At 32.0% G+C, this 12,256-nt stretch overlaps 1 protein-coding gene across 1 annotated transcript; it reads right to left on the bottom strand.

Annotated features, from left to right (window-relative positions):
- Positions 1–1,584: 1,584 nt before the first annotated feature.
- LOC104111756 (ribonucleoside-diphosphate reductase large subunit-like) lies at positions 1,585–7,281 on the bottom strand. Its single transcript, XM_009621525.4, has 17 exons — positions 6,914–7,281; positions 6,156–6,217; positions 5,948–6,035; positions 5,202–5,465; positions 4,883–5,123; positions 4,717–4,793; positions 4,386–4,556; positions 4,185–4,277; positions 3,953–4,102; positions 3,779–3,865; positions 3,511–3,675; positions 3,291–3,410; positions 2,786–2,988; positions 2,547–2,696; positions 2,309–2,456; positions 2,015–2,098; positions 1,585–1,926 (listed from the first exon to the last, which is right to left on the bottom strand). Exons 1-17 carry the CDS (start codon positions 7,139–7,141, stop codon positions 1,831–1,833), a joined length of 2,427 nt encoding a protein of 808 aa, XP_009619820.1. The 5' UTR covers positions 7,142–7,281; the 3' UTR covers positions 1,585–1,830.
- Between the last annotated feature and the right edge of the window lie 4,975 nt (positions 7,282–12,256).

Genomic DNA, 12,256 nt, shown 5'->3' with positions numbered 1-12,256 from the left:
TAAAATTTATATGGTTGGACTTGTGGTTGGATGGGCGTTCATATTTTATAACTTTTGTCGGGTTACGAGATGTGGGGGCCACATGCAATTTTTGAGTTAAATTTCGGATTTTAATTGGAAGATTTAGTATTTTCATATATAATTGATTTCTATAATTCATGTTGAGTATATTGAATTATTTGTGACTAGATTTGAGGCATTCGAACACCAATTCGTGAGACAAAGGTTTATTGAAATCTTTAGTTGGTTGCAAATCGAGGTAAGTGTCGTGGTTAACCTTAACTTGAGAGAGTAGGATCTGTTTGTCTATTTTGCTACGTGATTTAATGTGTGGGTACAACGTATATGTGAGGTGACGAGTACTTATGCATTGTGGTTGAGTCAAAGCATGCGAGAGGAATTTGTTCATTTTGAATAATTGCTTATTTAATTAAGATATTCCTGCTTAAGTTTATTATTATTTATTTGATCATTATTCGTGAAATTATTGTTAATTTAACTATTGTTGAATATTGCGGAAGAGTGTAAAGGCACGAAGGGTGATGCCGTGCCATTTATATTATTTATATTATCCTTGTCATGGTGAGAAAGAATGTAAAAGCACGAAGGGTGATGTCGTGTCATTTTCGAAGAGTGTAAAAGCACGAAGGGTGATGTCGTGCCAGAAAAGAGTTAAAGCAAGAAGGGTGATGCACAAAGGGTGATGTCGTGTCAATCTTATTATTTATTTATCAATTTATGGGAAGAATGAGAGTAAAAGCACGAAGAGTGGTGTCGTGTCATTTCCATATTATCAACTACTCATTTTATTTTTGATGAATTAATTAGCCGGTAAGTGATACTTCTCATGCTGAAATTATTATATCATCCCCATTCACATGTTCCCTCCCAAATTTTTAAATTGTTATTTATTATATTATTGTTGCTTCGTACTTGTATATACTTGGTTGTTTATATATGTGTCTTGTCATAACCTCATCACTACTTCGTCGAAGTTAGGCTCGACATTTACGGAGTACATAGGGTCGATTGTACTCATACTACACTTTGCACTTCTTGTGCAGATTTTGAAGTTGGTCCCAGTGACGTCAGCTAACCAGAGGAAACTTGAGATTGAACTTAAAGGTGAGAATCGGTCGCAATATTAGATCAATTGTCTTAGGGAGGGGAAAAATTAATACACTTTACAAATCAACGTATTATTCAGAAAAGTATATAACCGATAAGTGTCTAGCTTTAACTGAATGAATCTGATGCCTACTTCTAAGTAATTTATATTTTATACATCCTTAAAAAAAATTATACATCCTTAATTACACTTCTTTTAATATGCTCAAATTCCATGCAGATATTCATGGCAAGAGGCGTCAATTAACACAGGAAAAATACAATATAGGTAGGTAAAACAAATTTATATGCATATATAGCATATGTTAGGTCCCCTTAATTTTTTCATATGTTACACTTTTATATATTAATCATTAATGAAAATCCCGACTCCATCAATTTATTCATGGTGTCATTTCAAACTACCTTATTTTGCATTTATCCTGCCCTTTCTGTTTATCAGATTGACAGCCTCCAAACACAAAATTGAACTTCAGTTATCACTGATATATTAAGTGCAATAGAGCAATACGAGCTACTGATACAAGAAAATTGCAAGCTTGGTAACAGCAGATACTATAATCTAATATATGTACAAAGAGTTAAACAAGGGACTTCAATACAAACCATATCCCTATTTTGGCCTATGATACTAAGCTTTCCCAGCATCCAGGAAAGACATACTTCAAAAGCCAAAAGTTCAAAATCCTTCTGCATAGAGCACTAACTTCCACAAGCCATACACTCATCACGGTTACTCAAAGAACACACCATCTGGGCCATTTTAGTGTCGTCGTCAACTGCAGTCTGTGGCTTTTCCTGTATTCAATTCCCAAATGCATTCAGTAACATTGAAACATTTGATTTTATGATGAGAGAGTAAAACAAGATATACTATGGTTACTACCTTAAGCATGGAAGTGTCAACTGTGAACTTGATAGCATCAGCTGCAGCGCGTGATCTTAGATAGTACATTCCTGTTTTCAGACCCTGAAACAAGTTGGAATATTCCACGATACATCAGTATCCAGTGTAAAAAAAAACCTACAAGACAATATTAGGATATGCCAACTAGCTATTTGAAATATATCACCACTTGACATTAGAAAATCAGATACACATTGATGGTATATACTAATGATAAATCACAATAATCTTACAACTGAAGCAACAAACTGTTATGTGAAATGGAAAGCATACCCTGGACCAAGCATGAAAATGCAGGGATGTAAGCTTTCCAAAATTTGGCTGGTCCATATGGATGTTGAGACTCTGACTCTGATCAATATAGCATCCACGGTCAACAGCCATATCGACCAGGGTCCGTTGCTTGATCTCCCAAACAGTCCTAACATCAATATAACATTATAAGTTGGAATTGGAAGTAAAATGAACATGAATACAGAAAAAACAAGCAACGAGAAAAAGAAATTCATACTTGTATATGACTTTAAGATCCTGTGGAATTTCTGGGATTTTCTGCACAGAACCATCATCATAAATTATCCTATTCTTAAGGGTAGGAGACCAAAGCCCCATCTCAGTTAAGTCATGAAGAAGATGCTTGTTCACCACAACAAATTCACCACTGAAAAAGAACAACCACAGTTAAAAATCTGAAGACAGCAAAATTAACTCAATTGGCATTGTACTTAAGGATCTGGCAGCAAAAGTAACCTTAGAACTCTTCTACTGTAGATATTGGATGTATAGGGCTCAAAGCATTCATTGTTTCCAAGAATTTGGCTTGTTGAAGCAGTGGGCATCGGAGCTACAAGAAGTGAATTTCTTACACCATTCTTTGCAATCATTCCACGGAGAACACCCCAATCCCATCGATCTGGTGGTGTTACTCCCCACATGTCTGGCTGGAGAATACCCTAAAGAGAATAGTTCAATCTTAATTGAGTACAATGCTAAACCAATAGGAAATAGATAATATTATATCAAACACAATCTGACAAATCATTAAACTTTTGGCCCAATAATATCAGGTTCTATTTTGGGCATATTTTAAAATTATATTTTGACTTGGATGACATCTTCACATTTAACAGCAAAATCACATTTCTTTATCAAGAAGGGCACTTGATACCCCAGCTCAATTTTCAGAAGTCCTGGACAACCAAACAAGTCATCCATGTAGCAAACCATCAGCTAAAGCAAAAGCTCCAATATATACCTTGCTTACAGGACTTCCTGCATATGTCTCATATGGGCCTTCCTTGGCAGCTAATTCAGAAGAGGCTTTTAAAGCATGGTAGTATATTGTCTCAAATATGTCTTTGTTTAGCTGCTGAGCCTATACATAGAGAAAATACAAAGATCAGCATCATTGAACCAATTAAAAAATAAGAGCTTATTTACCAAAAACAATTAAAGCTGGATGTCGGGTGGCTTACCTCTGGTGAATCAAATGACATGCCAAGCAATATGAATGTGTCTGCAAGACCCTGGACCCCAAGTCCAATAGGTCTATGTCGTAAATTAGACCTTTTTGCAGTTTCAACAGGGTAGTAGTTGACATCAATAATTTTATTCAGGTTTGTAGTAATCAATGCAGTGACCTATCTCACATGAAAATAGAACAAGATAAAAATGGATATCCGAGATAAATAACTCTAGACATATCAGAAGCAGAAAAGACTGATTTGATGGAAAAAATCTAACCTCTGCCAGTTTGGCAAAATCAAAGTATCGGTTTTTAGAGCCTCTGCTCCCGACAAGCTTAGATGGTTGTGATTCATCTGGGACCTCCTGAAAGTTATACAGAAAAATTCTATAATAACAGGAGAAATAAACTTAAAAGCAGGCGATGTTTAAGTGTATGGCATTTGTAACTACCTTCTCTCTAACATATCGTGGAAGAGCAATTGATGCAAGATTACACACGGCAGTTTCAGTAGGACTTGTGTACTCAATAATTTCAGTACACAAGTTAGAAGACTTGATAGTGCCAAGATTTTGCTGGTTGCTTTTTCTATTACAAGAATCCTGTGATAACAAGCAGAAGGATTAAAGAAAATTCAATGCACCCAAACAACAAAAACAACAAGATAAACAATATTAAAGTTACCTTATACAGCATGTATGGGGTCCCAGTTTCTATCTGAGACTTCAAGATCTCAAACCAGAGATTTTGCGCTTGCACAACCTTCTTCGCCTTACCCTGAATTGACAAAATGGAATCCTTTTAGTTCATGTATTCATATACTGGCAAGCATCACATAGTCCAAGCTTGGCAAGCAAGTAATCATAATGGCAGATTTGTTTTTACCTCTCTTTCATACTTTGTATACAACTTCTCAAAATCTTCACCCCAACAATCTGCCAATCCAGGAGCCTCACTTGGACAAAATAAAGACCATTGACCATTGCTTTGGACTCTTTCCATAAAAAGATCAGGCACCCAAAGAGCATAGAAAAGATCTCGGGCCCGATGTTCTTCCTGCAGAGATAGATATTTTGTGTCAATTAAGCAATGACAAGGCCTATGATATGAAAGGATTACGCAAATTCTAGTGGAATGAACAGTTTAATTAAGCAGATCACATTTTAGTCTACTGAGACTAATACTGGAATGATTATATCAAGGATAGCAACTGCACCTTTCCATGGTTCTTCCTCATATCCAGAAATTCAAATATATCAGAATGCCAGGGCTCAAGATAGACAGCAAAAGCACCTATGCATGACATAAAATTGTCAGAACAAATCAAAACAAGGCCTTAGCCCAATATAATTACATCTAATAGAGACACAGCACAGGCATACCCTTTCTTTTGCCACCTCCTTGGTCAACATATCGAGCAGTGTCATTAAACACGCGTAGCATTGGTATAATTCCATTTGATGTCCCATTAGTTCCACGAATATAACTCCCAGTACCACGAATATTGTGCACAGATACTCCAATTCCTCCAGCAGATTTGCTAATAACAGCACACTCCTTAAGAGTGTCATATATGCCCTCAATACTATCTTCTTTCATGCATACAAGGAAGCAGCTACTTAACTGCAAGTCAAAGAAGAAAACAATTACGAAATCAAGGATATCATGCTCTGGAGCTATTTCCTAATTAAATTGACATACTTGAGGCCTTGGAGTTCCAGCATTAAAAAGAGTTGGAGAAGCATGAGTGAACCATCTTTGAGACATCAAATGATAAGTCTTGATGGCAGATTCGATATCATCCTTGTGGATTCCAACAGAAACTCTCATCAACATATGTTGTGGTCTTTCTACAACATTTCCATTAATCTTAAAGAGGTAAGACCGCTCCAAGGTTTTGAAACCAAAGTAATCATAGTCAAAGTCCCTGTCATATATGATCTCACTATCCAGTCGAGCTGCATTCTGAGTAATAAAAAGGCAATTTGTTAATAACTGACCTCTAAAATTCAAAAGTACCGTTAAAGCAACTAGTATCATCAGTATAGCACTTCAAATGGTTTATCACATTAAACAACACTTCAGTTAATCAAGTTGTTATTGAGCCAAAAATTTGCAAAAGCTTATAGACACACAGAAAGCAACAGTTCTTATTTCCTGACAATGGGATGCAAAATTCTTAATGAGGCACAGTGGTATTCTTTGAAAACCCTATCACAACTTCCAACAAGGACAACAATTTCATAATTACTTGGTTTAAGTATCAGCAAGGAAATGCCATGCGCTGGAAAAATGTCCTAATCCAAAAACTTTTTTTTATTAAAGACACACTATGATGCAATAATAAACAAGCTTCCACACCAAAGCTTAAATAATGTATTCTCACACTTATCCTAGAAAATAAACCAACAATTAGAACATCATTATTGTAAAAAAAAAAATGATACCTTCATGATAATCTCATACACTTCATCAGAAATAAGAGGGGCCTTAAGTCCAGATCTCTCGCTGATATGGTTGTACATGTCCTTAACCCTATGGAGAACACAAAATAAATATTGTAAACAACATCTTTCTATTCTCGATCATTAGACTCGCGTTTAGTTTCCATAGAACAAAAAACATTAATGATACATAATAATTTAAAGCCCTTACGTCTCAGAAAATGATTTCTTTGTGTTCTTGTGCAGATTGGAAACAGCAATCCTTGCAGCCAGCTGCAATATAAATATATGATAACGAATAGATTACTAAATACACCTTCATCGAAAGCAAAATTTCATCTTTAGACATAACATCAACAGAAGCTTTACTCGAGGGAAACAACAACAGAGGGCAAGAGCTGACAGTTACTACTCCATCCCAATTTATATGACATTTTTTTCTATTTTTACCATTTTAAAACATTCAACAATGTTTGGCAGAAAACTTTGATTTAATTATTCAACACAATTTCAAATATTCAAATTAATCTAATCCAACTTATAAACTTTGATATAATGATGTCCTCTATCAAATTATTTTTTCAATCTATGTTATTATTGAGGCAGATCAATTCAAATTTGATGGGTTCAACCTTTAAAATATTACCAATGAACCTATTGGACTTCTGGGATTATGGGTCCGAAATTTAAATATTTGCTGTACATAGAAATATATACTATGTGTGGAAAATGCAGGGTTCAGTTGAACTTGTAACAACCATGCTGCACTCCCCTATGGTTATTATTCAGTATTTTTTAATACTACTAAACATGATGCTAAAATTATATATCTTAAATTCCATGTCCAATCTTTTACATCAAAATTGACCCAGAATCTGAAACAAATTACTATCATTTCCGATTTCAACGTGTTAAAAATAAACTAACAAACAAACATCAATAAGCAAGTAAGGTAAATCAGAGACTCACGCTAGCATAGTCAGGGTGATTAGCAGTCAAGGCAGCAGCAGTCTCAGCGGCCAATTCATCGAGCTGGCTCGTCGTAACCCCTTTATAAACACCAGCACAAACCTTCTGTGATACAAGCACGGGATCACAGTGTTCAGGGCTGAGTCCATAACTCAACTTCTTAAGCCTAGCTGTGATCTTATCAAAGTGTACTGTTTCTTGACGCCCATCTCTCTTCCAAACATACATTTTCTCGATTCTTTCTTTCACTGAGGAATTTCGTCAAACAGTTGTCAGATGGAATGGATTGCTTCGATTTCAGTGAGGTGTGTGTGTATATATAGCATAACAAGCAACTTTTGAATTTTGTATTGAATTTCCCTCGTTAATTTGAAGAATGAAATTAGGGTTTTAAAATTTTCCCGCCTAATAGAAGAGCGGGGGTGACTGTTGGCGGGTAAATATCAAATATGGCTGAAAAAGGAAAAAGAGAAGTGGAGGAGAAGCTGGATGTGGGCCCACTTTGTTAAGATTTTAGTGGAAACTATAATTTGCGATAATTGTAAAAGGGGACATAGTTAATGAAAGTGAAAAAAAAATTGGATTTTATTTCATATATTTGTAATTTAGAAGGCATTTCGACATAAAAATTATAATTTTTAAAAAAAGTAATATTTAGATTGAAATTGAAAAATAGTATTTTTGTAATTTAAAATTATGTTTAGACATGCATTTCACTTGAAAAAATATTACAGTTTTGTGAGTTGGAAAATAAAATTTTTCGAAAATTTTGAAAAAGTGGTCTAAATCATTTTTTGATTTTTGGAAAAAATATTTTCAAAAAATCTAGAAAAAACTTACAAAATTTTATGGACAAAACACCTTTTTTTTAAAAAAAACTGAAAAAAAAAAAAGGAAAAAAAATTTATGGACAAACTGGTCCTTAGATTCTAGAAAAATAAAAACTCCTATTTATTAGTTTAGGAAATTATTAAAAAATAATACTCTAGTAATACTACCCAATATATAACAAGTTTTAAATAACAAATTAAAATGACTTAATTATTTTACAGTTTTATAATTTTACTTTTGCCGCCAATTTTTAGGAGTTTTGGTGTGGTAGGCAAAGACCAATTTAATGAGTTATGAATAGATTAGCTTTCATTACAAGCTTACAGTTTGGACCATTCTGCATTGTTTTATTTCTTATTTCCTCTTTTTTTTTATTTGGGAATTCAAAATCCAAGCGTGTAATGAAAGTTAATCTATTCACATTTTTGAATTTCAAATCTTTTTATAATCTTAGTTCAAAGGTTTGAATTTTGAACTTTACCATCATTCACGAAAGGATGTGTCCTTTTTCATTCGTTAACTATGCAAAAAAGGAGGTAAATACCTAAATTATCCAAAATAAATTAGTAAATGGATGCAGACAACAAAATGAGTAGAAAGATAAATCAACAATCGCAATTAGGAAAGATGCCTATTTTCCATAATTAAAAAAAACATGAAATTTATTCTAGTTCCAGTTGGACTTCTTGTAAAGATTGACCGAAGAAGTGTGTGTTCGAATTGTGGGTTTTTCGAGAGCTAAATTCACTTTTAGCCGGTCGGAGAAAAAAAATAGTACCCAGTAGCCATAAATATTAGTAAGACAATTCATAACCTTAACGTATGCAAAATAAGGCAAAATTAATGACTTCTTTATAGAGATAACAAAAGTCTCTTAGGCAAAATAACTATGTTTAGTTGGTCTCCAAAAGGATTTAAACTTATGAAGAAGAGTTCCAATTCCATTGCAAATTCGTTGTCAAACGTGAATGAGATATAAATCCTTATAAGAAATAATTTTGAGTAGTTAAATGGTATCCAAATTTCTTTAAAGACAAATTTTTGGTTGATTTTAAAGTTTTAAATAAAAATCGTAAATATTAGGTAGTAGTTTAATTTGACAATCTTATACCAAACTCTAATATTCTCATACTTCGATCAGTGACGCAAAATTATTTTTTCAGGTAACTAATATGCATGCTACAATTTATAACATGAATATTGATCCTAAAATATTTTCTTCATAACACATACATAATGCATGCTAAAATATGTCCTAAAATATATGCATGCTACATAGCAAATGCAAGTGAAGAGTTAGGAAAAACGTAGTGTCTTTTTGACAAATTAAGAAGCAGATGGTACGATAATTGTCTCTTTGAGAAAATGAGAAATTATATGGATTGTTTCAGTGCACGAGTGATCTTTCTAACAAGGATTGTAAGAAGTGTTTAGAGATTATGTATTAGTAGTACTGAATTTCTAGGTGGGAGAGTTTTTAGTGGTAGTTGTACCTTTAGATATGAAATCTACCCTTTTATTAGTACTATATATATAATTTTTATATCGAGGACTTGAACTAAAGTCCAATATTATAATAATGCATATATAATTTTTATACATAGTAGAATAATATATACACTTTTATACATCATACAACGGTCTATACACATAGTAGATAAAAGTGCTCGGGATACAAAATATATACAAAATAGATTGTCACTATAAAAAAATATACAAAATAGGGTGTCAATGTATAATTTATATACAATAGACTGTCCCTATACAAAATATATACGAAATAGACTGTCACTATAAAATAAAATATACAAAATAAGTTGTCATTGTACAATTTATATGCAATAGACTGTCACTATACAAAATAGACTGTCATTATACAAAAAATATACTAAATAGACTATCACTATACAAAATATATACAAAATAGGCTGTCACTGCACACAAAATATACTAAATAGACTGTCACTATATAATTTATATACAATAGATTGTCACTATACAAAAAATATACTAAACAGACTGTCACTATATAAAAAATATACTAAACAGACTGCCACTATATAAAAAATATACAACATATACTATTATTGTACAAAATATATATAAAATAGACTGTCACTATAAAAAATAGACATTTCGGGCTATTCGATGTAATATGTTTGGGCCGGAGGGACATTTCGTGTCAATGAGGAAAAATATGGGTTATTAAAAATTTGAGGGACTATAGAGAGTCATTTTCTCTTTTTTCGAGGCTAAGATGAGTAATTTATACAAAATACCCAGCGAGCTTAAAATAATTATCTTTTCTACTCATTTGAAAACTATTTACAATATATACCTATCCAATTAAAACGAGTTAACCCTACCTACCCCCCCTCCCATTGTCCATTTGGCTTAGCTTAGCTTGATTTGGCTTAAATTGACTTTGCTTGACTTGACTTGATTTAGTAATTTAGTTCGACTTCATTTGGTTGACTTTGACTCGGTATTAAAAAAATGGGTAGAGGACAAACCATACGGGTAGGGCCGGGTAAATAATTTCCCATGTCTGGGTATTTACCAAAGATCCTCATTGCAAAGTTCATTATCTAGTAAGACCGGCCCATGGACCTTAACTGGACATTACGAGTAGAGCTTGTTACACAAATAGCCGGACAAATTAATTATTTATTTTTTTAACCGGTATATATAAATTATACATTGAGTATACACAATTATACACATACTATATGTGAATTAAATATATATTATACATCCGCCGATTATTTTTAGTTTAAGAGATTAGGTGAGAGGTTATTTGGATTAATTCTTCTTACGAGTACGACAACTTTCTTGTAGAAGTGGTATTGGTAGCCACTTTAAAGGAGTGTTATTTAGTATTAATCAGCATGTCCAAGATTTTAGTTCTCCAGTTCAAATAGAGATACAATGACAATGTCAGCTGGAATGAACTCGTGTGCAGAAACTCCCGATTTCTTGAAAACTTAAAGATGATTAGATAACACTGATTTTCCTTGATAGCAAGAAACTAATTTTATTTCAATAGTAAGTTTATTGCAATACACTTTAATATTTTAATTTAAATATTAAAAGGCATATTACCCCAACACCATCTTTATTAGTATAATAGTCCATAACTCTTAACTAAGCTTTGAGTAAAAGAGGAAGAACTCTTATCTATGGAATATAAGCCAAAGTGAAAATGAACAAAAACAACCTATTCTTTCTATTGCATTTTGTAACTTCTTTGTTGAATAAAAGAGAGAAATAAAGATATATTTATAAGTAATTGCCAACTCTATTTCAAATTTCTTGCATATTTAGTTGCTATTTCTTAATCCACAAGTTTAACTTACTCGTATTTATTGCTTATTTATTTTTGCAACGACCCCGTCAAAAATAGACAACGAAAAATCAAAGAAGGAAATTTGAAAAGGAAAAAAGTTAAAGTTTAGTTCAAGCGTTATTGAAGTGGCAAAATCATACTTTACATCTAGGGTCCGTTTGAAAAGCCACTTGGTAACTGAAATTGGTGTAATTATCATAACTTAGTAGTTACACAGTCTAGTAATTACGACGACCTGTTTATTTGTCATAACGTAATTATAGTGTAATTACAAATGTATTATTTGGCTGCACAATTATAATTACACAGTTAGATTAAAAGTTAAATGAAGTAATTATCAAAACTTAAAAGTTAATATCATAAACACATGCCTATAAATGTTTTTTTTAAGTATAAATGATACTATTAGATTTGGTATTTAAGCTGAATATTTTTTTTTTGAATATACGCTAATTAGTAATCATATTATTATAACTAATATTGTACAAATAATTGATATATATATATATATATATATATATATATATATATATATATATATATATATATATATATATATATATATATATATATATATATATATATTCCAAATTAATAGTATCTAATTAAATTAATTATAAAAACCAAAAACATATGTTTTGTAAGAACAACATGAAATGCATGTTTGATCAAATAAATTAATATTTATAAATATAATGTCATAACATTATGCAAATGTTCGACAAAACTAATCTATCAATTCTAACTAAAAAAATGAACAATATGCAATGTGAAATAACAAGCCAATACTACTAAAACAAGTAAATTGGAACCATAAACATAACACAATTTCAAAATCCCAACAAAAAAAAAATGCAACATATGTCAAATTCCAACATAATAAAAATAGGTTCCAATACAACTTTAAAATTAGAAAATATAATAAGTTTATAACCTCATTCAACAACGAAATTCTACTTTAATGACACCACTCATTATATGCCAAGTTTATTAATGACTCATTATTTCTAATATTAGGAGGTGTAGTTTCAAAAACTAAAATAATAGCGCAGTTACGTTACATAAAAAATAAAACAAATAAGAAATAAAATATGCGGGCAATTACATGGAATCACAAGAAGTAAAGGTAGAGAAATAAAAGATGAATAATGTACAAAGAAAATATA

The sequence above is a fragment of the Nicotiana tomentosiformis genome, chromosome 4, assembly GCF_000390325.3.
Source record: "Nicotiana tomentosiformis chromosome 4, ASM39032v3, whole genome shotgun sequence".
Taxonomy (NCBI): Eukaryota; Viridiplantae; Streptophyta; class Magnoliopsida; order Solanales; family Solanaceae; genus Nicotiana; species Nicotiana tomentosiformis.
This window is presented reverse-complemented; position numbering and strand designations above follow the sequence as displayed.